Source organism: Girardinichthys multiradiatus, chromosome 23 (genome assembly GCF_021462225.1).
Source record: "Girardinichthys multiradiatus isolate DD_20200921_A chromosome 23, DD_fGirMul_XY1, whole genome shotgun sequence".
NCBI lineage: Eukaryota > Metazoa > Chordata > Actinopteri > Cyprinodontiformes > Goodeidae > Girardinichthys > Girardinichthys multiradiatus.
This window is the reverse complement of record NC_061815.1, coordinates 14,253,052-14,279,082: the sequence shown is the minus strand read 5'-3', so window position 1 is coordinate 14,279,082 and position 26,031 is coordinate 14,253,052. Positions and strand designations below refer to the sequence as shown.

At 41.2% G+C, this 26,031-nt stretch overlaps 1 protein-coding gene and 1 long non-coding RNA gene across 2 annotated transcripts in view; one reads left to right on the top strand and one right to left on the bottom strand.

Moving 5' to 3' along the window:
• The window catches only part of LOC124860511, an 89,180-nt gene that overhangs the window by 4,935 nt on the left and 58,214 nt on the right, over positions 1-26,031 (top strand). Inside the window, exon 2 of the long non-coding RNA XR_007036375.1 lies at positions 14,388-14,522. This is a non-coding gene — a long non-coding RNA (uncharacterized LOC124860511). The remainder of the gene's footprint in view (positions 1-14,387; positions 14,523-26,031) is intronic.
• On the bottom strand, positions 752-12,720 carry LOC124860508 (mucin-17). Its single transcript, XM_047353877.1, has 4 exons — positions 12,669-12,720; positions 8,757-9,130; positions 6,377-6,692; positions 752-5,462 (listed from the first exon to the last, which is right to left on the bottom strand). Exons 3-4 carry the CDS (start codon positions 6,680-6,682, stop codon positions 2,154-2,156), a joined length of 3,615 nt encoding a protein of 1,204 aa, XP_047209833.1. The 5' UTR covers positions 6,683-6,692; positions 8,757-9,130; positions 12,669-12,720; the 3' UTR covers positions 752-2,153.

The following is a 26,031-nucleotide window of genomic DNA, read 5'->3' as shown; positions in this document are numbered from 1 at the left end:
TTTGACATAGTATTTACATCAAGGGTACCAGTGATTGTGCAACAAGTATTTTGTTAAAACTATTATTTTTCAGCTTGGGATTTTTACTATATGAATTGATTTACTCAAATGAAACGCTGGATTATTCTACATTTTTCAGTGTGTGAATATGAATCTGTAAAGAGGCGCCAACAAATATTTCCGTGGTCATAGACCCCACCCCCCATCCCGAAGAAAGTTTCTGATTGATGTCAAACAGGAGGAAAATATAAAGCTGACAACAAAGACAGGAGGTAGCATTATTGCCTTGTTACACTGAAGGTCTTCTCAATTACTAGTAGCAGACAGAGACCACCTGATGCTGCCTCTGCATGCAGAGACCTATCTGAAGCAATGAGACATAAGCTTTCTCTACCTCTCCCTTCTGCCTAATACTTCACAAACCACATTCCCCTCACATTTACACACTGTTGAGCCTGCTGTGTGGTGTAGCCTGTGCGTCATCTGGCTCCCAACACATCTGAAGGACAGGTAATTTGTGATAAGAGGTCTGAAACACACAGAATCTCGCAGCTTTGGGCTGATCTCCTGGGCACCGGAGTGATTTGACGGTCACGCTATCTTCCCCATGATTGCAGAGCGTAATCATGGCGAAGATGTGTAAGTTGTGCAGCGTGTCATTTCGGGGAATGAAGCTACAGGAGAGGTGTGAGTGTACATCATGCAAAAAGACCAAAAAATTGACCAGGGAAAAAGTCCGTTTCTCTTACACTTTAAGGTTTACTGATTTTTTTTCTTTATTTTATAAAAATGTACACGAAGAAAATACAACAAAGGACTACATTAAAGAAGACATCAAAATGGGCAGCAGTAACAGGGGTGAAACAACTGAACATAGACCCAGCCCAGTCCTGGACCCACCCCATAGACACCCACAGTGCAGTAAGATAAAGACATGCCAACGATGTCTCATATTTAGGCACTTGATTTCCAAACCAAACCATCTTTGGTCATAGTTGCTGTTTCGAAGGTTTAAATGGGCTGTCTGAACTCAATTTGGTGCAATCAGACAGCACTCATGCAGGTTTGAGTATAATTTCTTTAATTCAGACAGATCTTCTTTATCTGCCTTGTTTGAAGATGACCCAAAGATGGTTATAACCTAGCAACCTCCTCTGAGTAAACTTTAACAATATATAAATCAACACAAGATGGTACGATAACTCACATGATTACAGAAAAAACTCCACAAGGGAAAAGGAAACAAACACTAGATTGCAAAACAGTTTACCTGAAAACAATACGTTGTATTTGCACAAGAAATACTGTAACTGATATGCTGTACAGTCTACACCAAAGGCATTGTTGTGGGTATTTTCTCTTTTGGAACTAACCACTATTTTTAATCTTGGAAAGTCTTGCAAAAATAGATCCATTTCTAATAAATTAAGTCTTTTTAACTGACTATAAATGTGATCTATTAAGCTACTCATGCATCGTCTAACATTGAGTGCGTACAGTGTTCCATCCTATGTATGTTCTGATGAAAATACTGGACTCACAGGCAGACTCGTCCCTCTGTATATTTTTTCATAAGACATCCCTTCTGTAAAGGACTGACAAAGTTACATAAAACTGTCCGAGAAGCATAGTAGTCACACAGTATTTGGCAGTGAGAAAACAGTCCTAATGTATCCATGCACAATATCAACCACAGGCAAGGTCCACATTCTGAACAAACGCATTAAGAACAACACAGTAAGAACATGAAGAGTGTACAACAATTTAAGAACCTGGAAGTGTGTATGTGTGTGTATGTCAGTGTGTGTGGATGTTTGAATGTGTGTTTAGATGTGTGTGAATGTCAACAGCACAGTTGGTTTCCCAGGGAGACCAAAGACCTATGACTCATGCAGTGCATACAGCATTTTCTGGAATTTGAACAATATCGGAAGAATTATTATTTTTCCCACTAAGCCCAGATATAATTACATATAATCATGTTAGAACCTTATAGAGTTCTCAAGAAGTTTACTGTAAAACCCACTCAATTCCACCCACACAGGTCTATTATAGACCAAACAGTTTATCCCTGGATTATTTTTCCATTCTCCAGCTCTTCCCTCGTGGTAAACACAATCTCCTCAATCTTTTGTGAGTTTTATGCACATTTTTCAGACTAGTCCAGTCTGTGGGTGGAGGTGTAAAGGGTAAGGTTGGTATAGCAGAGTTGATCCCCCTTGTGGTATGTAATAGCTGCAGTAGCTAGGTTCTGCTAGATAGGGGGCCGTGTGCTCAGCAAGGTATGGGGCTGGCTGGTAGAAACAAGTCACATGGTCTGTGTTGGGTATTATGTTCTGTTCGCCCAGAACCTTCAGAGCAAGAACCGTAATCATGTTAAGAGTCTGACGCCGTTCGTGTCCCATCAGGCACACCGTGCTGTCATCTATGACCCGACGAAGGGTCATCAGGTACTGGTACTTACTCCTCTCTTCACCGATGAAGTGGTTCTTCAAGTAGGACAGAATCTTCCTCTGCTGCTCTTGCACATCAGGGAAATCAATAAAAAAGCGTGAGCACATGTAGCGCTCCAGTGTCTTTATCTGAGTCTCACTGGCTGGTCGGTAGTCTCTAACCAGCAGGTTGCTGTATTTCAACAAGCCACCACCTCTTATCTCTTCAGGGTTTCTGGTGGCAATCAGTCGATAGCGTAGGTGGTCCATTGCTGCCTCAAAGTCCCCATACATGCTTTCTGCCAAGACCTCAACTACAGGCACTAAGTCAGATGCTTGAAGGGGACTGCACTGTTCAGACATGTCAGGGGCTGCTTTAGGATCGTCTTTATCATCAGGCACAGTGATGGATTCCTCAGTGGCTTTTGGAGGGCTTGATACCGGTAAATCCCCAGGCTGAGGGTGAGGCAGAACTGGTGAGGTGGAACTTGGAATTGTGATTGGAAAAGAGACAGGCTCAACAACCTGAGGCAAAGAGGAGATATAACTGTGTTCCTTTTTCTCCTCCAACTGTACAGCAGAATCTGCTGACTGAGGAGTAGACACTTTATCATGTTCATTCTCATCTGCATTTAAAATCAAAGACTCTGTATCCGAAGATCCCTGAGGTAAAAGGTCCCCAGACTCCTCTGGCGGGGTGAAGCAGAGGAGGGGAGGGCTAAGGCAGGGGGACGGTGGGGTTGGACAGAGTGGTGGAGGGCTAAGGCTGAGCATAGGTGGAGTAAGGTAAGGAGGTGAGCTGAGGCAAGAAGAGGTTGGGCTGAAACTTTGGGGTGGAGAGCTAAAGCTCATAGGACTCATGGTGCTTAACATTGGAGATGGGGGAGTCAAACATGGAGGGGGACTCGGGCTGGGGGGTGAGGGTGTAAAGTGAGGAGGAGACAGACTGAGTACTGGGGGGACGACACCATGGGATGACAGAGGTAAACTTAGAGTTGTTTCCTGTGAGGTGACGTTTGGCTGATTCAAGTTTATCTCTCTGGGCTGTTCCCCTGTACCAGCTGGAGCATCTTCAGCTGTTTGCTCAGGGTCATGGGTGTTGGAGCTGGGTGTGTCCACTGAGTCAAAAGGTTTGGATTGTTTAGATTCAAAGACCATTTCTTTCATGCAGGACTGACTTTGCTCATTGAACACTGCAGGTGTGTTTAATGTCTCTGTCAGGCTTGTTTCACATAAATCATTTGTGTCAATCTTAGTGGAACATACTTCTTGAGGTAATAAAGATGTGGGATCTGTAGACGATGATAAAATTATCTCAGGGTCCGAAGCAGAAGCTGAGATAATGTCAGGGTTTGAAGATGTGTAACTTGAAAGATCAAGTTCAGGTCCAGAGTTTGCTTTGAGAGAAATGCTTGTTATTGGGATGGTTGCAGGGTTTGAAATGGGAATCACTGGCTTCGAATCAAACCCTTTGTTGGATTCATAACTGTTTAAATCTATACAGGTTGCAAGAACAGGCTCACTTTCAGACACTCGGCTGGGGTAAGCATTAGACGTAACCTTTCTACACATCCGCCGTGGGGGTTTTGGAGATGAGTGTTTGAGCACCACCATGTGAGACAGTCTGTCAGAGACCTTAACAGTTGGAGGGGAGGAGGTCTTTTTGTCAGAAACAAGGCCAGGTGGTGTGGGTAAATTATCCTGAGTATCTGAAGGGCTGATGGGCTCAGGAGGGCTAGTTGTTTTCTCTGAGTTACCTGTGGATTGTGTGCTGTGAATCTCTAGTGTATCCTCTGTGTCAGTGGGCTGTGTGCAGCTGAGCGGAAGAGTGGAAGAGGTGGAGCAAGAACAATCAATACCCTGTGTGTCTTCTAAATGTTTCTCCTCTGATGCTGAAAACCCCTGTGTGATTTCACACGTTTTTATATCACCTGCTCTTTCTGCTTCAATCTGCTCTCTGTTCTCTGTTTCTGCTAACCATGTCTTTATCTTTGCACACGAAGATGTGCATGTGCCTGTGGCAGACACGTGTTGAGTGTTATCTGCCTCATTGCTTCTCTGATCCTCTATGAAATGCTTAGATAAGTCTGTTTTATCAGATTGCTCTGTGCTGTCAGGCTCTTCTGCAAGGTTTAGACACTCAGTCAGAGTTATTTTAGAAGCATTAGGCGTATCAGAGTGTCCCATCTGCCCTGTGATTTCTCTCTTTTCGTCAGGCGGTTTTGTATAGTTAGCCAGTTCTTTCTGGACACAGAGTTCCTTGAGATTTGAACCTGCTGGTTGTTGGCCGTCACAGAGCTTCATTTCCTCTAACTCCTCTCCTGTCATTGATGGCTGAGACTGATCTAAAACCTCAGAGTCACATGTAGCATCTGTTTGAGCCAGTGGCTCGGATTCATCAGAAGCTTGTTTCTTTTGTGCTTCAATATTCAGAGATGTCTGTTTATCATTCAAGTTTTCTTTGTGCTCAGACACATCCAACCCTGCAGATGCTTTTGTTTTGTCCTCTTTGGAGCTTTTTGTTTCTTCTGAAAGGTCAGCTTGTTGTGAGAATTCTGTCTGAGACTCTTTTTCATGCACTTCGTCCCTCTGCGGTGTCCTACTTAACTGATCTCCTGGTTCATGGGATACGGGAACAGTGGCCTTCTCTGCATCTAAAGCAGAGATCTGATTGGGTTTGGGTGAAAAGTAATTATCCTCACTTTCTGTAGACTGGTCCTTCAAATTAACAGCATTTAATTTGTGCATTGAGTCCTGCTGCATGTAGGACTCCAGGAGGCGGTCTAGAATGATCTGGAAGGAGTCCACACTGAACTCGAACTGGCGCCTCAGAGCACTCACAAATTTGAGCTCAAGGTTTTTGCCACTGTTATTTGACAGTGAGATAAGACTCCAGCGGTCGTGCTCGTTGAAAACTTTGACCATTTTCTGAACATAGGCCTCCTTCATTGTGGCACTGCTGATCCGCTCCCTGTTGACCCCGGGAGGCAGGCAGTCCAACAAACAGCCCAGCACGGACTCTTTGATCACCTGGGGGAAGAAGAGGTCAACAACATGACAGTTTAACTACTGACAGTGACCAGAGTGTAGTTTTGCTTGCCTTACCTGCCTAAAGCCCTGTCTACTCTAACACAGATATTTTGTGAAATAGAAACGGCTGTGTTTGCATCCTTGTCCAAACACAGAGTAAAAAAAAAAAAAACATTCCAAATTGAAATACTCTGTATTCCAAAACCAAAATTAAAAGCAACTTTGTGCATGTCGACCTTGGCTTTCTGTCTTCTAATAAATTTCAACTGAAAGATAAACAATTACTGATTTGAACGTAATGAGCAAACATCGTCAAAAAAGAGAAGCTCCAATTTTTTGAGAGAATCTTTAGCCTAGCACTGCTTTAGCCATGCTCAGGATCTTCTTAAATTGTATTTTAATTTAATGATGTTGATGTTATCACCCCTACTGGTGTAGTATAAGTATCACAGCATTTTTGATTTAAATCCTACAGACCATGCAGACTCATTTTCAATAATGGAGAAAAAAATCTCTTTAGCAATGTAGCTAGGACCTAAATGTTATGCTTCTTGGTTTGTTTATATGATATGGTCACACCATAAAATCACCCCATCTCTAATTGTTAAAATTGTTAAATTATGGAAGGACTCTGAAGTTAAAAAGAAAGCAAAATACCAGAGAAATGACTAACCCCACTCCATATTAGGTGCTTTGCTAAGACTAGAGAGGTGCAGCCAAGCACAAGCACTTCCAAAATCTTGGTTGACTGAATCATTTTCATTGCCTTTAGCCTTAACCCTACTGTCATTTTATTATTTCCAACATAGGACATCTAATGTGTAAAGAAAGCTCTGGTATTCAAAGCTTGAATAAAAATAAAGGAGCAGATGCAACTGGTTAAGTGAAGAACTCAACAGTGCAAGAATTCACACCTGGAACTCCTCTTGGCTTGGCAGTTCCACACCAAAGATGATGTCCAGGTCTTTGTAGCTCATCCCATTGTCTCGAACTAGGACATGGCTTGCCGTAGAGCCATTCAGACGGACGTCTCTGACCGTGATTCCCTGCTTCTGCAGCCTAGCCCGCACTGCTATGATAATATCACGAGGACGCAGCTCCAGCGTGGGAAAGTTCCCGCGGCCGTGGATGGGGACCACTTCTGAAAGCACCTGATGCAGAACCTCCACCTGCTCAGTGTTTAGGCTGTGAAACCGCTGGCTGGATTTCTTTTCAGACATGCTGCTTGCCCTGTGAGGAAGAGAGCAAGAGTGGTAATGAGACTTTATTACAACTCCTCATCAGGAAGTGCTACGTGTTTAACTCTCTTGCAGTTGCACACACACACACACACACACAACAAAAAACACACAGACACACACTTAGCACTCAGATGCATGCTCCCTGCCAGTCTGCTGTCTGCAAGTCACAGCTTGGCTGACAGCTTTTCTACAATGCTAATGTAACTGCTGTGCTGCAAAACTGACACATGGAGCAAATTACAGAAATATTCATCCACTGCCTAACAACAACAAATTAAGGGGTGATTTTTGAAGCCAGAAACACATTACAATGTTTACTACCTAGAACCCATGCCATTTTCATCACTTTTTTGAGTACAGTTTATTAAGCAGAATATGAAACATAGTTTGTTTTGATAGATGTGTTCTATATTTAAATCTTTTTGTTTCCCACCAGAGGAACAAGGGTTAATCGGAATGAGTCATCACCAGCAGACTGCATTAATCACATCAACGTCACTAATTAAAGACACACATCTGTTTTTGTGTCCGTGTGTGCAGCACATGAGGTGTATACATTACAAACAGCTACTCACACACATTCATACGAGGGCAGGCAAGCTTTAATAAAACACCTCTGAAAGTTAGAAAACTCATCAGAACAATTTAATATCATCTTATTAATATTGGTTTAGCTTTTATGTGCATCATTTATGTATGACGTTTCCCAGAGCTCCTACCTCCCCATTTTATCTATCAATCTTTACAAACTAGATACAATTTTTTTGGTTGCATCTAACCGAGTCCGTCCGGGCGGTATGTTTAATATGATTAAGCATGAAATTGTCTGTGCCTGTCGAAGTGTTTCTGAGGAGTAAGCACTCATATCTGAATGAGCAATTGTGGTTCATACCAGCCCATTATGATCTTTTGTTTGCTTTAATCAATAGCTGTCACTCTGTGGTACAGCTGAGTGCTGCTGATTGCTATGATTTGTCAATACCAGCAGGCTAAAGACCAGGATACTAATGAGCAGTAATGGGATGCTTTCGGGTATCAGTTTGACTGACACCAGAAGGCTACCGTCTGGTATAACCACAGATAATCTATTATGGGGAGTGTTTAGATATAATTTAATCCATGCTGCATGCATCAACAAAAACTGGAGCGGCAGTTTACTTTGCAGAATAAAGCAACGGCAGCCCTTCCCGTTCGTTTAAGAACTAAGCATACAAAAAAAAAACAAAAAAAAAACAACAACAACAAAGAAGTTATCTAATCCCACATAGCTTCTAAAGGCAAGATGAGACAAGTTCACCCAACTTCAGCAAGATCAATTGGCCAACAGAGCTCCATGTGCTGCCATTGACCACATACACAATAAAACAATGTCTTAGCTAAACAAGACAGGCATTGCGGGACTATTCCAGCTGGCCCCTGTATCTCTGTGCCACCCCCCACTCCCCTACCCAACCCTCCCACATTCGCACTCTTCAGCAAATTTGCAGGCTGCGTGACTCATCCAGGCGTATCAGCTCAGCACACACATAATCTATGGCCACTGGAAACACAACAAAAAGCTCAGGCTCCTGCACTCAGCCTCAAGTGAAACAGATATAAACACTGATGATATATAAACATCTCCTGTTAGCTTTTGAGAACAATATTTAAAGAAGCCCACAGACCAACAATTCTAGGTACAGCTATGATGTTACTTTTGTATTACAGATTGTTTTTAGTAAACACAAGTCTTTTTTTTAAAACTTTCAAGATTTGAAAACATAAAAGTAGACATCTGAACAAACACGTGGGTAAAATATTTACAAATATAAATATAACTCTTCCATAATTTTGGATGTTAAGGTTTGACTGTTTTATATTTACACTGATTAATATTAACTGAAAACGGTGCAAGAGTCATGTTCCCACTGCTGGTCCTCCCTCTAATCATGTCATCATCCACTTATTTAGACCTGAGATGTCGTGTGGGGACAATTAAGCGCAATCAGCGCAGGGTCAAGGTTAGCAGATTAAAAACTTCACAGAGCTGAGGGGAAGTAAAGGGGATTCTTACCTGTTGCTGTGTTGTCTGAGGGAGCGATTAGCTCCTGGTTGGCGCGTGGAATAAAACCTTGAGAGTCCAACGAGCTACAGGTTCGGAGAAGTTCGGTATGTCTGTGTGTGTGTGTTTTCTAATGTCTCATTCCACTTCGGCTGGACTTGGTGCTGACTCGGCTTTGTCCCTTAAAAGGCACGCGACGCTCGATTCTGCGCGCGAGTTCATTCGGGCGCTGTCCGGGAGGCGCGTGGTGCTGAAATGAGGAGTGAAACGAGTCCTCGCGCTCTTGTTTTCTCTCCCTCGGCCGCCCGGAGCGTAACGCAGTTTCCATAGCGACCTGCCGTCACTCAATTATGACTGGGGCGAGCATGTACGTGTGGTAGAGGTGCCTGCTCGCAACAATAACGATGGGAAAGAGGGCGTTACCCTATGAGAGTTACTTTATGTGTGTATGTAGGTGTGAATGTGTATGGCTAATTTGTGTGTCAACTCTGTTTGTTAAGTAAGTTAGTTAAGAAGAGCGGGTGTGCCGCTTAGATTGAGTTTGCTAGTCATTAGGCTATCACAGTGAACAGTGGCGGCACAAAGGTAGGGCCGCGGGCTAAAATCAACCCCCCCAAAACCCCCCTCCAAATAAATCCCCATGCCCTCCACCTCTAAGAAAGCCATTATGGTGGTTTATTCTTGAAAGTCTGATTTTCTGAGTTCCTAGTTGGAAACAAAACCCCCCCCTGAGGTTTAAAAAGCTCTGTGCTAACAGATTAGTAAATTATTATCTGCCACACATTTTGAATCTGTTGAAACTTGCAAATCTAAACTATTTTTTAGCACCTGTAAAAGTTTATATCTCATTAAACAAGTGGAACACATAGTGCTTTTAAATAGCTATATATGAGAATGTTCCTTTTATTGTTTGAAAATAAAACAATATGGAGCAAGGCATTGGTATTGTCTTGTATTGTAAATAGTAGTTAACTCGGGTGTGACATCTTTCCCAGCTCCAAGCTTGAGACAAACCAAAAACACCCAAGCTAATGTCTCGAGAGAATTCTGACGTCTCTCAATGCATACTGAAGCATAAACTGTCACTGGAGATGCAGAAAAGTCACTGCAGTTCTTACTTTGAAACAATAGAGTTCGCTTCCTTAATGCAGCAATTAGTAGCAGAAGAAGAATCTATAGAGGAAGTACATTTCTTTTAAGATTTTTTGTGGCTCTAGTGGCCTTTATTTTTGTCATTTGAAAATATGTAGATAGGAAGCGGGTTGAAGAGAGGGGGAAGACATGCAGCACATGTCAGGAATTGAACCAGGGACAGCTGCATTGAGAAATGAAACCTCTGAATATGGGTCACGTGATCTACCGCTGCATCTCTAATACACAACCCTAACTACACAGTTTGACTGTATAAATATTACTTTTAACTGCCTTTGTAAGGGTCCAAAATATTCCATCTGCCTTTATATTCAACTGTACAAATGCTTATAAAAATGAACCTGCATTTCAAACACTACTCCTCTGCTCTTCCTATTTGGCGAACACAACTCACGGCTCATGGCAGATCACAAATATTGGAACGTGCATGATTGGGTGAAATTAAGGGATACGCACCGGTGTTTCTATTGTGAGACGCTGTTCACGAGGACAGAAACAGCAGACATAATGCAGGTGTTATTTTCACTGAATATTATTTTAATAGAGTATCCATTTGGCAACTCATTGCAAAGCTTCAGTGAGTTTCCACATTTATTTGTTTGTTTAAAATTGTACTAATTTAGTCCCGTGGTTATGTTACTATTTGTGCTGTTTGTTTCACCATTTCATACCTTTGCAGTTTTGGTCATTTTGTGCTGAAGTTTTTCAGATACGAAATAAGGTCATCTACTGTGGGATTATATCGACGAGTCAGTTCATGGTCATTGCTAGGAGGCTGTGTCATACTCTGACAACATGAGATTTAAAGTAATTTTGTATATTTTATTCATAGTTTAATGCAAGGGAATTTGTTGTGACTCCAATAAGTATCTTCCATTTGAAAGGGAGAGATATTTTGGTTTGATTAGGGATCCAAATCTGCCAAATATCATGGGAGTCAACTAGCCCAAACAGGAATCAGAACCACAGTAAACGAAAACAGAGTGTATTACAAAGTCATTGGATATTTTTATGCAATTTAAGTGAATTACACATGACATTTGAGCAATTTCATGTTCATGTATTATCATATTTCATGAAAATAGTTAAATACAATGTAAAGTCAGTCAGTCAGTCATTTTCTACCACTTATTCCATAGTGGGTCGCGGGGAAGCTGGTGCCTATCTCCAGCAGTCTATGGGCGAGAGGCGGGGTACACCCTGGACAGGACAATGTAAAGTAAACGCCTACTTTAAGGTATGTGGTTTATGTATGTCGTTTTAAAATGGTTCAGTTATATTTACAAAGTGGAAGCAGAATGGAATGAAATGGCAACGTGTTGGTACACAATAGGGGCGTATATTGGCAAATGTGCAACTTTACACGGAGCCAGGTTATTCTTAGTGTGTGACGCTCCCATTTCTGTTCCAGTCGCTGAATTTATGAATATACTGTTGACTTCAAAAATCACTTCTTATTTGCTATAGCAGGTTTGTTTTGAGAATCTACACCTCCTTTCTATTCACGATTCCAGCACTGCACGGCTCCACTCCACTGTACCTCACTCTATTCAGCAGAAAACCTGTTGTGTTTCCATTGACAGCTGGAGGTGGGTCTTTAGACCCTCCCATCCACAACCATAAATGGCGTCCATGATTTTGAATCACTGCCATGGCTTTTGGGTTGACCCACTCTGGCCATTGTAACCTTTAATATTTTTGTTGTGGCTCTTAAGTTTCTTTTAGCTTTTCCCAGTACTGCCACCATGTGCGGTAAAATCTGTGGCTTGTCATTCTAAAGTAGAGCCCATGGAAAAGGGGCATCTTCCATCTTGTTAGGGACCTTGCCAGGCCTCAGGAAAGTTTTCAACTACCTTCATACTTTTCTAACCCCAAGTTAGAAGTAGCTAAATAGCTAAAAGCAGCACATTTCTTAATTTGTTGAGCCACATACATTCAATGTGGTACCCTCTGAAAGGTTTTGTAATACTATTTCTAATGAAAACATTTGATATGCCAAATAACTAGTTTAAAACTTATCCTAACATACCTACAATTCTCCAATTTTCAATATCCACCTCTCAGTGTATGCCCTCCACCCTACTAAACATGACCACAACATACTGCCAGTGGCATTTCCTGCATGAATAGGTCCCTGGGCAGTCTGTTTTTTTTTGTTTGTTTTGTTTTCAGAATTACATTAACGGGATCACAAATCAAAACAGTTTTTTAAAGAATATTTGATCAAACTGAGTATTTCAGATTTTGATCTAGAGATCAAATACAATCCGAATTCCCTTAAAATATTTTAAAGAGTCAAATAACAAATCACATGTGAACCATAATTTTCATCAGCCAGCTGCTGCCCCCTTGCTGCCAGAGGGCGGCAGGTGCTTATGCCAACCTCTGGCAGAATGGCACCCTGGGTGGTGAGCCATATAGCCCATTAAAAAAATACTGCCATTAAGAGCTTGTTGGCTGTGTGTTTTAGAAAGTTAAATTTTTAAACAGTTCTTATGTACTTCCCCTTTTCTCCCTCACAGAAACATCATTGGGCCTATATCTAAAGCTGCATCTACTCAAAGTGTCCAGCAGACAGTCTACAGTATGAGTCATCCATTCTGCTCCCTCCCCCAGACCAAGCCGTTAATCCCCTACCTCCCCCACCCCAGCCCCTCTCTCCAATGGCCAGTGCATCGTGCATCCACTGGAGCATTTACCTAACTGGCAAAGATCCATTTCGCCTCCTTATATTCTAATTTTTTGTTGCGTCTCTTCAATACACACACACACCTCACTTTTTTTCCGTTTGGTCTGCTTTTCTCTTTACAGGCGTAATTAAAAATAATAGATGAAAAAGTAAAATAAACACGAGTGCGCACGTCGACACACACGCACGCATGCGAACATCAAAGCAGCTTTGTAGAAAAGGTCATACTCCCTCACAAAAACACTAGTGACGTCACTAGACCTATCCCACAACCTACCGATACCGGTTATAAACTATTTTTAGACACCATAGAACTTTGGACACGCGCGCCTGTTCACATCTCAAACAGTCGTGACGTAGAGCGCGTGTAAATCGTGATCATGTGTGACGACGGTGAAATGTTGGCAGATGCAGAAGCTATTTTATCCAAAGATAATTACTGATAAAAGAAAGTTCGCCCAACGTTTTCCATCGATCGTTGAAGGGTCTAGGCAGGTCTAGCACATCCCAGCACTATGAAGAAAATGTAGTCTATATGAGATGGTGTATTTACTGTACGGAATGCATTAAAGAACAATCAATGCGTCATTAAATCAAGCAATCAGCCAGTCTGTCTTTATTCATGGGACTCGTTTCCTCGCAGATATGGAAACCAAAATTGCTTCACATAAAATAAAAAGACAGCAATAAAGACAAAACAAACTCACAAAAAAAACACAATGACATAATGGGCTAAAGGCTGAGCATCAAAACAGAGGACAAAACAGTTCACAGAAAGTAAGTGTGGTTGAGGAGGAGACTAAAGCTTAAGAGTGTAAAACATAAAATAAATAAATGAAATAACAAATGACTAAAAGAAGTAAACTATAGCAAACATTAAATTAAGACAATTGGAATAAAAGTTAATAAATCATTACATTAAAACTAAAATATAATACCAAATATTTACAAATATAAAGCCAAACAAAACGTGCAAATACAACTACAGATTTAATTTTGGGTGAAATTAGCAATAAATAATCATGATTACTGAAAAATTCTCTAACCCCCCCACAAGATGAATATTAGGTTTGCTTTTATACAATGAATAAACTGCTGCGTCATTGGATTTAAACAAATGCGGAAGTGAGTAGAAGTGAACGATCTTGCTATATTTGCTAAAAATCACCACAATCCAGCGCTTGACAGAATTGTCTTTTTATCTCTTTGAACATCACCAAACTCGTCCCAGAAAGCCACCCACCCCATGTCGAATATGGAGAGCAGCCTTTCTGTGTACTTTGACGCCCACAGCGGAACACACACATTTACACTGCAGCAACCGTTGCTAACCATTAGTGGTGCTTGGTCCCCAGCTAACCGTGCCGTGTGCACCTTGTAACGTCTTCCCCATCATTGAACGATGAAGGAAAACAGTGACAGCTGTCCGAGCTCGCCGAGATGTTTAATGACTCTGGTTAATTTTTGACCGATTTCGCAAAAAAAAAAAAAAAAACACAAAAACAAACACCCTTCTCCTGCCTACAGTAACCTGGCTTTATTTGCACAAATGTTCCACTGTTACGTCAGTAAAACCATAATTTCCACTGTACCTGGAATATGGTTATAAATTGTCCATCTTATAAAAACACGTATTCAACTTCTAAGTTTGCTGCCACTGAGCTGTAGCGCAGCTCTAAGGCGCAGAGAATAAGGCAGAAAAAGCCAAAGCGAAGCAGGTTAGTTTGGTTTGTAACAAACATAACAGGCTACAGTGCAGATGTAGTCTTTGTTGGAAGTAAATGTGCATCTTTGTCTCTTAGGCTCTCCAGAAGGGTAACGTTGAGGCAGCTAGGACCCATGCAGAGAATGCCATCCGTCAGAAGCACCAGTCCATTAACTTCCTGAGGATGAGTGCTGTGGCCTCTAGGGTCCAGACTGCTGTCACCATGAACCAGGTTTTCTCTCTCTTTTCTTTTGCAGTTAAACAATGTCAGCCTCACAGGTTTTTACACCAAAGTCATGTTATCTTTCTTCTGAACATAGTACGGCTACTGTGGTACAGTACATGGGGTCTAGCTTTTTGCTAAAGTATTCACACCCCATAAACATTGTCAGACTTTGTCACATTTCAAACACAATGATTGCTGTAGCGTATCATGATTTTGTAATACACCAACACAAGGTTGTGCATAATTGTACATTAGAGGAAAATGTAAAAAAATTGGATAACTTGCTTGCAATAACTCACAAAACATGAGTACAACCCTCCCATTTATGTAAATATTTAGTTATATCTTTTCATGGGACAACACTGAAGATATAAGACTGACAACAAAAGCAAGTCCACCCCTATGTGAATATGTCCAAATTGTGCCCAAAGTGACAATATTTTGTTTTGCCACCATTATTTTTCCAACACTGCCATAATTCTCTTGGGCATGGAGTTCACTAGAGCTTCACAGGTTACCAATGGAAATCTCTTCCACTCCATGACCACATCACTGAGCTGGTGGATGTTAGAGACCTTACTCTCCTCCACCTTCTGTTTGAGGATGCCCCACAGATGCTCAATAGGGTTTAGGACTAGATACATGCTTGTCCAATCCAATACTTTTACCCTCGTTTTTTTTAGCAAGGTAGTTGTCGTCTTGGAAATGTTTTTGGGGTCGCCATCATGTTGGAATACTGCAGGCTCAAAGGGGGGACAGTGTACTGTGTCCTATTTGTGCCGGTCCAAAGCTTGGATAAAAGCAGATGGTTGCGTCAGGAAAGGCATCTGGTGTAAAACGTTTTCCACATCTACCGTACCAAGAGCATGATCTCCTAAGGCCAAGGTTAACAAAGAGCACCATTGAAGCTGGTGACCAACAGGGTACTGGTGGAAATTGATCAGCAAAGAAGAAGAGGAGGAAGACATTTCAGTAGGCAGGGAGATAAAGGGAAAGGAAAGAGTCCAGGACTGAGACTAGGGACTTTCAATGTTGGGACTATGACAGGAAAAGCTACAGTAGAGAGTTCACTTACATGATGCAGAAGAAGAATGTGGACATATTGTGTTCAGAAGACTGAATGAAAAAGTAGCCACGCGAGTAGCTTAGGAGCAGGGTTCAAGATGTTCTACCATGGTGTGGTAGAGAAGAGAAATGATGTAGGAGTTATCTTGACGGAGGAGTTTGTCAGGAATGTTCTGGAGGTGAAAAGAGTATCCGATAGGGTGACGAGTATGAAGCTACAAATTGATGGTGTGATGTTCAATGTTGCTTGTGGTTATGTCCCACAAGTAGGATATGTGTTAGAGGAGAAAGAGAAATTCTGGAGCAAGCTAGGTAATATGATGCAGAATATCCCCAGAGGTGAGAGAGTGGCATTTGTTGCAGATCTCAATGGACAAGTTGGAGCAGGGAACAGAGGTGATGAGGAAGTGATGGGCAGGTTTGGTATCCAGAATAGGAATGCAGAAGGACAGATAGTGGTAGACCTTGCAAAGAGGCTGCAGTGAAAACTTTCTTCTAGAAGAGGCCAGAAGATAGGGTCACTCACAAGAGCGGAGGAAGGAGCAAACAGGTGGATTATATCTTGTGTAGACGATGTGATCTGAAGGAACTCGGTGACTACAAGGTAGTGGTAGGTGAGAGTATTGCCAGACAGCACAGGATGGTGGTGTGCAGGAGTGTGATGGTGAGGAAGATGGGAGGAGTTAAGATTTAGGTGCCCAGAAGATGCTTCCAGATTACTGGACAACTACAGCTAATCAGGGACAGTTAGGAGAGTACTTGGTATGCCTTCTTAAAGGAAAGTTAATAGAGACTTGGTGGTGAAATGAGGAATTACAGGAGTGTGTACGGAGAAAGAGATTAGCTAAGAAGAAGTGGGACACTGCAAAGATCTGAGGAGAGTCGCAAGGAGTACAGGGACACTGTACTGTGTGCATAAATTGAAGGTAGAGGTAGATGAGGTCAAACAAAGGGCATACAGTGACTTGTATGATAGGTTGAACAGTAAGGAGGGAGGGCAACATTTATACAGGTTGGTAAGACAGAGAGACAGAGATGGGAAGGATGTTTAGCAGGTTGGGATTGTTAAGGATAGAGATGAAAATGTACTGACAGGTGCAATTGTCATAGGAAGATGGAAGGAATACTTTGAAGAGTTGATGAATGACGACAATGAGACAGAACAAATAGCAGAAGAAGCAATCATTGTGGTTCAGGAAGTAGAAAAGACCAGTAAGGATAAAATAAGGAAGGTGCTGAAAACGATGAATGGTGGAAAGGCAGTTGGTCCTGATAATATACCTGTGGAGTTATAGAAGTTTCTGGGAGAGACAGCTGTTGAATTTTTGAATAGGCTGTTCAACCAGAACTCAGAGAACAAGAAGATGCCTGAGAAATGGAGTGTATTGGTTCAAAATGTTTGAGAATAAGGAAGATGTGCAAAGTTGTGGTAACAACAGAGGAATAAAGAGGATGAGTTAAACAACAAAGTAATGGAAGAGAGTAGTGGAAGCTAGACTGAGGTCAGAAATGCACATCTGTGAGCAACAGTATGGTTTCATGCGAAGAAAAAGTACTATGATGCAGTATTTGCTTTGAGGATGTTGACAGAGAAGTACAGAGAAGGTCAAAGGGAGCTGCATTGTGTTTTTGTAGATCTAGAGAAAGCATATGACAAGTTGGCGAGTGAGGAGCTGTGGTATTGTATGAGGAAATCTGGAGTAGCAGAGATGTATGTTAGAGTGGTGCAGGACATGGATGATAGCTGTAAGACAGTGGTGAGGTGTTCTCTAGGTGTGACAGAGGAGTTCAATGTGGAAGTGGGACTGCATCAAGGATCAGCTCTGAGCCCCTTCTTGTCTGCTTTGGTGATGGACAGGTTTAACAGATGAGATTAGACAGGACTCTACATGGACTATGACGTTTAGAGATGACTTTGAGCAGGGAACAAGTGGAAGAAAATCTGGAGAGATGGAGGTTTACCCTGCAAAGGAGAGGAATGAGAGTTAGCTGGAGCAAGACATTCATGTGTGTGAATGAGAGGGAACCAAGTGGAGCCATGAGGTGACAGGGAACAGAGATAAAGAAGGTGGAGGATTTTAAGTACTTAGGGTCAACAGTCCAGTGCAACAGTGAGTGTGGAAAAGAAGAAACCTATCCAAGCAAGGTGGAATGGGTGGAGAAAGTGCAAGGTTTGTTGGGTTATAAAAGAGTATCAGCGAGAATAAAAAGCTGTACAAGATGGTGGTGAGACCAGCAATGTTGTATGGCTTACAGACAGTCGCACTGAGGAAGAGACAGGAGGCAGACCTGGAAGTAGTAGATTTGAAGATCTTGTTGTTTTTGGGAGTTATAAGGATGGATGGGATCAGGAATGAGTACATTCGATGTTAGATGTGTTGGTGATAAAGCCAGAGAGGCCAGACTGAATTGTACATGTAAAGAGAAGGAATAATGAATACATCTGTAGAAGGATGTTAAGGCTAGAACTGCCTGGCAGGAGGCCTAGAGGAAGACCAATGAGGAGATTAATAGATGGAGTGAAAGAGGACATGAAGGTTGTGAGTGTGAGAAGACGATGCAGAAGATAGGGTTAGACGGAAACAGATGACTCGCTGTGGTAAAGATCATGTTGGAATGCGGCCCTGCGGCCCAGTTTTTGAAGGGAGGGGATCATGCTCTGCTTCAGTATGTCACAGTACATGTTGGCATTAATGATTCCCTGAATAAGCTGTAGCTCCCTACAACGGGCAATACTTATGCAGCCCCAAAACCATGACACTCCCACCACCATGCTTGACTGTACACAAGACTCAATTGTCTTTGTACTCCTCAAGTGGTTGCACACGCACTTCACATCATCTAAGCTAAATAAGTTTATCTTGGTTTCTTCAGGCCTCAGAACATGGGTCCAGTAATCCATGTTATCAGTCTGCTTGTCTTCAGCAAACTGGGGGCTTTCTTGTGCAACATCTTTAGAAGATGCTTCCTTCTGGGATGACACCCATAAAGACCAATTTGATGCAGTGTGTGGTGCGTGGTCTGAGTACTGACAGGCTGAACCCCCACCCCTTCAAACTCTGTGGCAATGCTGGCGGTACTCATACATCTGTTTTCAAAGGCAGCCTCTAGATGTGACACTATTCACGTGAACTCAACTTCTTTGGTCGAGGCCTGTTCTGAGTGGAACCTGTCCTGTTAAATTACTGAATGGTCTTGGCCACCATGCTGCAGCTCAGCTTCAGGATGTTGGTAGACTGCTTTACATTGTATCAAAGTATCATGTCTCCAGTGTTGTCACATGAAAAGATCTAAAAAATATTTAACAAATGTGAGGGGTGTACTCACTTTCATGAGATACTGTAATACTTTGTAGAACTTCCTTTTGTTCTGTCTACCAGCTTTGCTAATTTAGAAACTGAAAATTTTTGCCCATTCTTTTTTGTAAAATAGCTCGTGCTCAGTCAATCTGGATGGAGAGAATTTGTCAACATCCATTTTTAAGTTCTGCCATAATCTGTAAATTGGATGCAAGTCTGGGCTTTGATTAAACCATTCTAACACATGGAAATTCTTTGATCTGGTCCGTTTCATTGTAGTTCTGGCTGTATGTTTAGGGTCATTATCCTCCTGGAAGGCAAAGACCTTTCCAGTGTCTAACAGGTTTTCTTCCAGGATTGTCTTGTATTTAGCTCCGTCTGTCTTCCATGAACTCTGAGCAACAAGGCACTGCGACCACGATCTTTCACAATTGGGAAGGTTTGTCCAGGATGTTTTGCATCGTTAGTCTTCTGCCACACATAGTGATTTGCATGTTGGTCAAATTTTTAAATTTGATTTCCAAAATCTTAAGGAGTTTTTTTAAATAATTGCTTTTTGCTCACTTGTCCCAATTGAGCCCTGTGTCCCCTCCATATTCAATATAGGCCTTTTTGGCTGCTTCTCTCATAAAAAAGCCATACTATTGCTGTACTCTTTCAATTTCCAGATGATAAAGCGAGCAGTGCTCTGTGAAATGTTCAAGACTTGGGATGTTGTTTTACAATCTAATCCTGCTTCAAACTTCTCTACAACCTTATCTCCAACCTATCTGGTGGGTTTCTTGGTCTTCATGTTGTTCTTGTTCAGTTATGTTAACTTTTTGGACCGTCACAGAACATGCTGAGGGTAAATTACACTCAGCTGGACACTATTTACTAATTGGGGTGGATTCTGAAGGAAGTTTGTTATCAGAATAAAGGGTTCTGAATACATATGCGTGCCACGTCATTTTTACATTTGTAAAAGTGATTGCCATTTAGCGTTTTTCCTTGCACTAGTTTGTGTGGCAGCTTCAATGTGTAAGATAAATTAGGTTTGTAGAGTGACGCTGTCTCTCTCTGGAAGTTCCATTTGTATAAATGTACTGTTGTTGCAGTTGTTTTTTAAAATATTTCATATTTTTTCTACAGCAATTTATTGTAAGAGCCTAAATCGAATCCAAATCCATTTTAGGCTGGTAATAGTTCCTACAATAACATCCATCCATCCATTATCTACACCTAAATAATCCTGGGTCTAATTGGGTGAAAAATAAACATTAGACAGTTTGCCAGTTCATCATAGAGTGAAGACGGAGACATATGAGACAATAAACCATGCAGACACACCTAAGGCCAATATCTCAAGATGTGGGTATGAGTTCTTTATACCTTGCAATTAACTGAGTGTATAGGTTTCAGTGCTTATTTTGAAACCTTTTTACAGAAAAAGAAGGCATTTCAGAGTAAGCATTAAAAAGGGCTAGCAGACAGGCATACAAAAAGACAGCAATTACATAATATCATTAGATGTGCCTCAAGCCATATGCAATTAGCTTGTCGCTCTTTAGAAGAGGCAGCCTCTTAGAAATTGCTTTAATTGAAGTTTTTCTATAGGAGAGGTGCCATTTTATAGAAGTGATCCTATTTAATAAGTCTGCAAAAACAGTTGGAGGGTGTGAGCTTGTATGGCTAAACCCGCCTCTAAGAGTCTGTTCATTGCTGCCTCTCCTTAAGCATGCACACGAAAGCATCACTAATAAAACCATTCAGAACTCCTTATTTAACTAAGACCAGGCTCATTTTCATAATATTAATCCTTAATCCTCCTAAAGCTCCTAAAGATGCTTTTAGGATAAAAGGTACCAAGTATTATAAACTACCTGGTTTGAAGAGTTAAAGTGACATCTAGTGGTTATACAAGGACACAGCACATCTAGGTTTGTCATGTCAAAAGTAATCTTGCTCCTGCTGTCTTATATGCACTTATTTGAGTTTATGTGTTTATTTGTTTTTGCCTGCAACAACAATCGAATGTGTATATTCTGTATTTTCCCCTCAAGTCTCTTAATCTATGTCGGCATTGGTTAAGTGTACTGAGGCAATGCTGATCAGTGTAAACTTGGAGAAGGTAAAAAGAAATACACATGATGGTCTCAATTAATTAGAATTACAAAAAAAGCAAATGGACTATTTACACAAAGACTGATACAGTGTTTGTTTCTTTGATAATTTAAAGATGACTTAAAACCAATAAAAAATTAAAATTGCTAATTGAATCAAAGGTTCATGTATTGTCTAGTAAATGCACTAAATACTTGGTCAGGCAGCCTTTTGCATTACTGGATCGGTGCGGCAATGCTAAGGTTCAATAAAAGCCCAGTTTGCTTTCATAGCGGCCTTCAGGTCATACCCCACAGATTTCTTATGAAGTTCAGGTTAGGCCAGTTTGCTGGCAAATCACCACAATGATGTCATGGTCATTGAACCAGTTTTTGGTACCTTTGGCAGTGTGGGCCAACACCAGGTCTTGCTGGAAAATTAAATCAGCATCTCCATACAGCTTGTCAGCAGAAGGAAGAAAGGAGTGCTCTAAGATTTCCTGGTTGACAGCTGCTCCGACTTTGGACTTGATAAAACACAGTGGACCAACACCATTAAATGATATGGCACTGTAAATCATTACTGACTGTGGGAACTTCACACTGGACTTTAAGCAACGTAGAGTTTGTGCCTCTCCACTCTTCCTTCAGACCCTGGGACCTTGACTTCCAAATGAAAAGTCAACTTTACTTTTATCTGAAAAGAATGATGTACAGTTCAGTTCTTTTTTTCTCCATATCTTAGGTAAGATGCTTCCGATGTTGGCTCTTGTTCATGATAGGATTTGTCTGTGTGTAGTGGCTCTTGATTCACTGCCTCCAGCCTTAGTCCACTCTTTGTGAAGGTCCCCTAAATTCTTTAATGGATTTTGCTTGACCTCCCTCTCAAAGCTGTAGTTATCTCTGTTGCTGGTGCACCTTTTCCAACCAGACTGTTTCCTTCCATTCAACCTTCTATGAATATGCTTGGATACAGCACTCTGTGCACAACCAGCTTCTTTAGAGATGACCTTTTGCCCTTGCGGAGGGTGTCAGACTGTCTTCCTTCATATTGTCTATGCTGAAACGTGGTCATATCATTTTTCTGCATAAAATATCCTTTTTTATGAGTTTTGTCTACTATTCTAGTTTTCTGAGAAACTGAATTTTGGGTTTTTTGTTTGCTGTAAGGCATAATCATCAAAATTATAAGAAATGAACTAATGTCTTTGTTTGTAATGAATATTTCCTCACATTCTGTTCACTCTCCTGTGAAACTGTTAGCAGATTTGTCTGTGTTAAGGTTGGATCTTAGCTCAGAGCTTCCTCCAGGACAGACCTCCCTCCTGGCTCCGAGGACCAGTTTTGGGGACCACTGATGTAGGGGAAACAGCAAACATGCATGGAAAGGTTCTCTGGTCAGATGAGACAAAATAAATCTTGTTTTTGCAGAAAACTAATAACGGGCAGCCCCCTGAACACACCATGCACATGGTGAAACCAGGTGGTGGCAGCATCATGCTGTGGGGGTGCTTTTCTTCAGCAGAAACAGGAAAGATGGTCAACGTTGATGAGAAGATGGATGGAGCAAAATAAAATAAATGAGAAAAAATCTGCAATAGTTCCCAACGTTTCTTTACCCCACATACCAGCTGGATGAATGTCAGTCAGGGGGTGGGGTCTTTTTGGTGGGGCTGGTAGACATCAGTCAAAGCATATTCATGTGTTAGAATGGCCTGGTCATAATTCAGATAAAAAACTAATTGAGAAACTGCTGCAAGACTTTAAAATAAATTTTCACAGATGCTCTCCATTCAACCTGACTGAGGTTAAGATTTCTGCAAATGATGAACAGTGATGACTCAGTAGGAGTGCAAATATGACAGAGAAAAACCCCAAAAGACCTACAGCTTTAATTGCTGCAAGGTTCCAAGGTTTTATGGGGCCCGAATCAGAATTTTACTTGGGGCCCCAGTTCCAGTTCACATTGTGTATTAGATAAATAGTAGTTAATAGGTTATGGGACTAGATTATGTTTTGTCTCATTCATTTGATCTGGCAGTCATGTCTGATGTTTTACCTTGTCTGATATTGTAGCAATCTAGCGAAGAGTAGGGAAGGCAGTACGTCTTTCATTTAGAGGTTGCAGTTGTCCATGAAATGTGAACCCAGCATGGAAACAAGCAGCTGACATCAAAATATGACTGTTGACATCGAAGTTCAATCTATGAATATTTTTTTTAGGTATTTTTCCTTGAATTGTAAATTAATACAAATTTTAAATGTTGAAAAAATGATTTATTTTGGTTTTGAATATATCTATATTCTGTGATAGAATTTAGATGCTCTCAAGGACTCCTGCTGGCCTTAAGTACCTAACCAATGGCTTAGTTTGCTTGTGCCCTGGGCCGGGTCTGGTGGTAATATGTTACAATAGCATATTTTACAAAATGAGTCAGGAGGAGGTCTGTCCTTGAGATAAAACAAGCTTACCAGTTTCACAACTTAATGTAAAGTCTCTGTACAATTTTCCCAAATATTCTGTTTAATTTCTTGAAAAAGAGCCTCCCATTAAGTTTTTTTTTTGTCAAAGCAGTGTAGTGACTTTTTTAGCGAGAAGCTCTTCTTAAGCTTTAGTCATTGGTAATCCTGTAGGGAGTTTTTGTGATTTTTCTGCTAGCTAACACTCACTAATCTTTGGTAGAAAGAGAGAGAGGTGCGTAACATTCTGTAAGCTCATAAAAGCATTTTTCCTCCAGCATATTTTAGTTTGTTGTTTTAAATTTGTAAATAAAAATAAAAAACATCAGTAAATCATGGCAGTCACTAAGCGTTATGCCTGAACGCTTCCTTTTAATTCTGTTAACCAGCTCTGATTGATTTGCCCTGTCTGTGTTCTGGACTGCCATCAGGATGATCTTTCCCAGAGGCTGTCCAGGCTGCAAGACCAAGTGTCATAAAGACATAGTAGAAAAGGAGATGGATGACAAAATGAAAGGAGACATGATAAAGAGAAAAATTCAAGTGAAGAGAGGAAAATCAAGCAAAAAAAACCCGAAAAAAATTATAATACCAAACATTGTTTTCCTGGAGGAAAACAGTGTATGAGATGAGGGCTGTAAGATGATGATTGTAGTCCTGCTTCTTACAGCGCAGCTTCATAATCATTTTCATTTTCCTACTAAAGGCTGTTTTGTTGTTAATTAGGAGCTCAACTGATATGTGGATTTTTAATTCTTCTCAAGTGTGAAGAAAAATTTACTGTATTGTTTACAGCTAAAACCTCATTCTAGGTGGACAGTAATGTACATATAAAATGCAAACCGTCTTATTATTTATTTATTAATTTCCATTCTGTGACTGTGCTTTTGTGACCAGTATGTGTTTTTTCCTGTTGTTATTTTTGTCCTAAAAATCTTTTAAATATAATGCAGTTAAGTTTTTAATTCAGTTTATTTCTATAGCTCCAATTCACAACACGTCATCTCAGGCCAAAATCTACATACAATTCAATTCTAGATATAATACAGTAGAGTCAAGTTCAGTTAATTATGCCAATTGGTAAAAAGTTTAAGGAAGCCCAGCCAGTTGCATTGAGCCGTTGACATCAGTTTTGTCTGTTAAAAGTAGTTTTCTTACTTTTATAAGCATGCAATTCTACAGCCACTTGTGAAAAAAAACATAATGCTAATCCCACTTATCAAGGCAACTACAGACCAATTTCAAAACTAATTTATTTTCTAGGACTCTTGAAAAGGTTGCTTTTCTTCAATTTCCGTTATTCCTTGTGAAAGAAATTGTACATGTATATTATGAACGACTCTCAAACACTTTCTAACTTTCAGCTCCTTTAATCTAAATTAAGGCAGAGGAATGATTAGAGATCAGCGCCGAGGCTCGTCTCGGACCGGAGCGTCTGTGAAAGGATGAGGAAGAGCCTCGATAGAAGGTCACATGCAGTTTTATATCTGGCACTCCAATGCAATGGATGTTCCCCCCCTCAGTGTTTATCAGTAGACTATGTGTCACCATTGGTGTGTCTATCTGGTAGGTTGTTTAGTAGTGGGTGTCCATCCTTAATCTAAGTGTGCTGCTGCATTCTAATCAAACCAGTTACAGCCTGCTCCACCATCAAACCCAGTGCCCCAGCCACAGGTCATTCATGACAAACCTTGGGCCTATTATCCTTGTAATGTATATCTATGAGCATTCTTATCATATTCTAACAAAAAGGAAACATTAGAACTTATGCTTTATATCATTAAGGTATAAATGGGAAAAACTGCTATGAGTCATATAAATAAAGGTTGTCCTTAACAGGTTGATATGGCATAGTTTAGGGCACAATGGTCCAGAAAAATATCAGCGCCCCAGAAACGGTCGCCTCTTCCGTACTTGATGTCGCGCTCGCCCTGCGTCTGTGCAGGGCGGTGGGCCGGTGGTTCAACTCGTGGGCCGGTGGTTCACGGGCTGAAGTGAACCACCGGCCCACGAGCTGAATCACCGGCCCAGCGCCCTGCGTCTGTGAAAGGCAGTTATTAAAAACTAAACATTCACAAAATAAGAAATGCCTAAGCCAGCGGTCCAGCAGGGATTTCCTCGGTTGCCCCGTATGCCAGTTTGCCCCTGGCTGTGAGTCACTTCACTAAATGAAGACCAAACACGTTTTAATCAAAAATGCACCAGAAACCGAAACCCGAGTCCAGTCCATGTGAAAACAAGTCCAGGCTTAATTATGCAAAGATATTCGGAAAATACCGGCTCGTTTTGCATCTGGTTTCATACCGCCACTTAGTCTGGCGGTTCTTCTGCTTTACGTTGAGAGCATGGGAAATCTCCAACACGGACTTAAAATGCTGTGCAAATCTGTCAAGATCATATTTTCTCCTCTGAGATGCACGTCGTGTATTCATGTTAGCAGCTTCTATCGGTGAAGCATGTTATCTTTCAAAACCAATCACATACATTTAGAATATCGATGATGTATTACAGATAATTCCAGTTCCCACGGTCCCTGAATGCAACAACTGGGAATATGTTGTTCAGCCGCTGTGTTGAGCTGTCAGTCATGATTCCGCAACCCTGTGATCT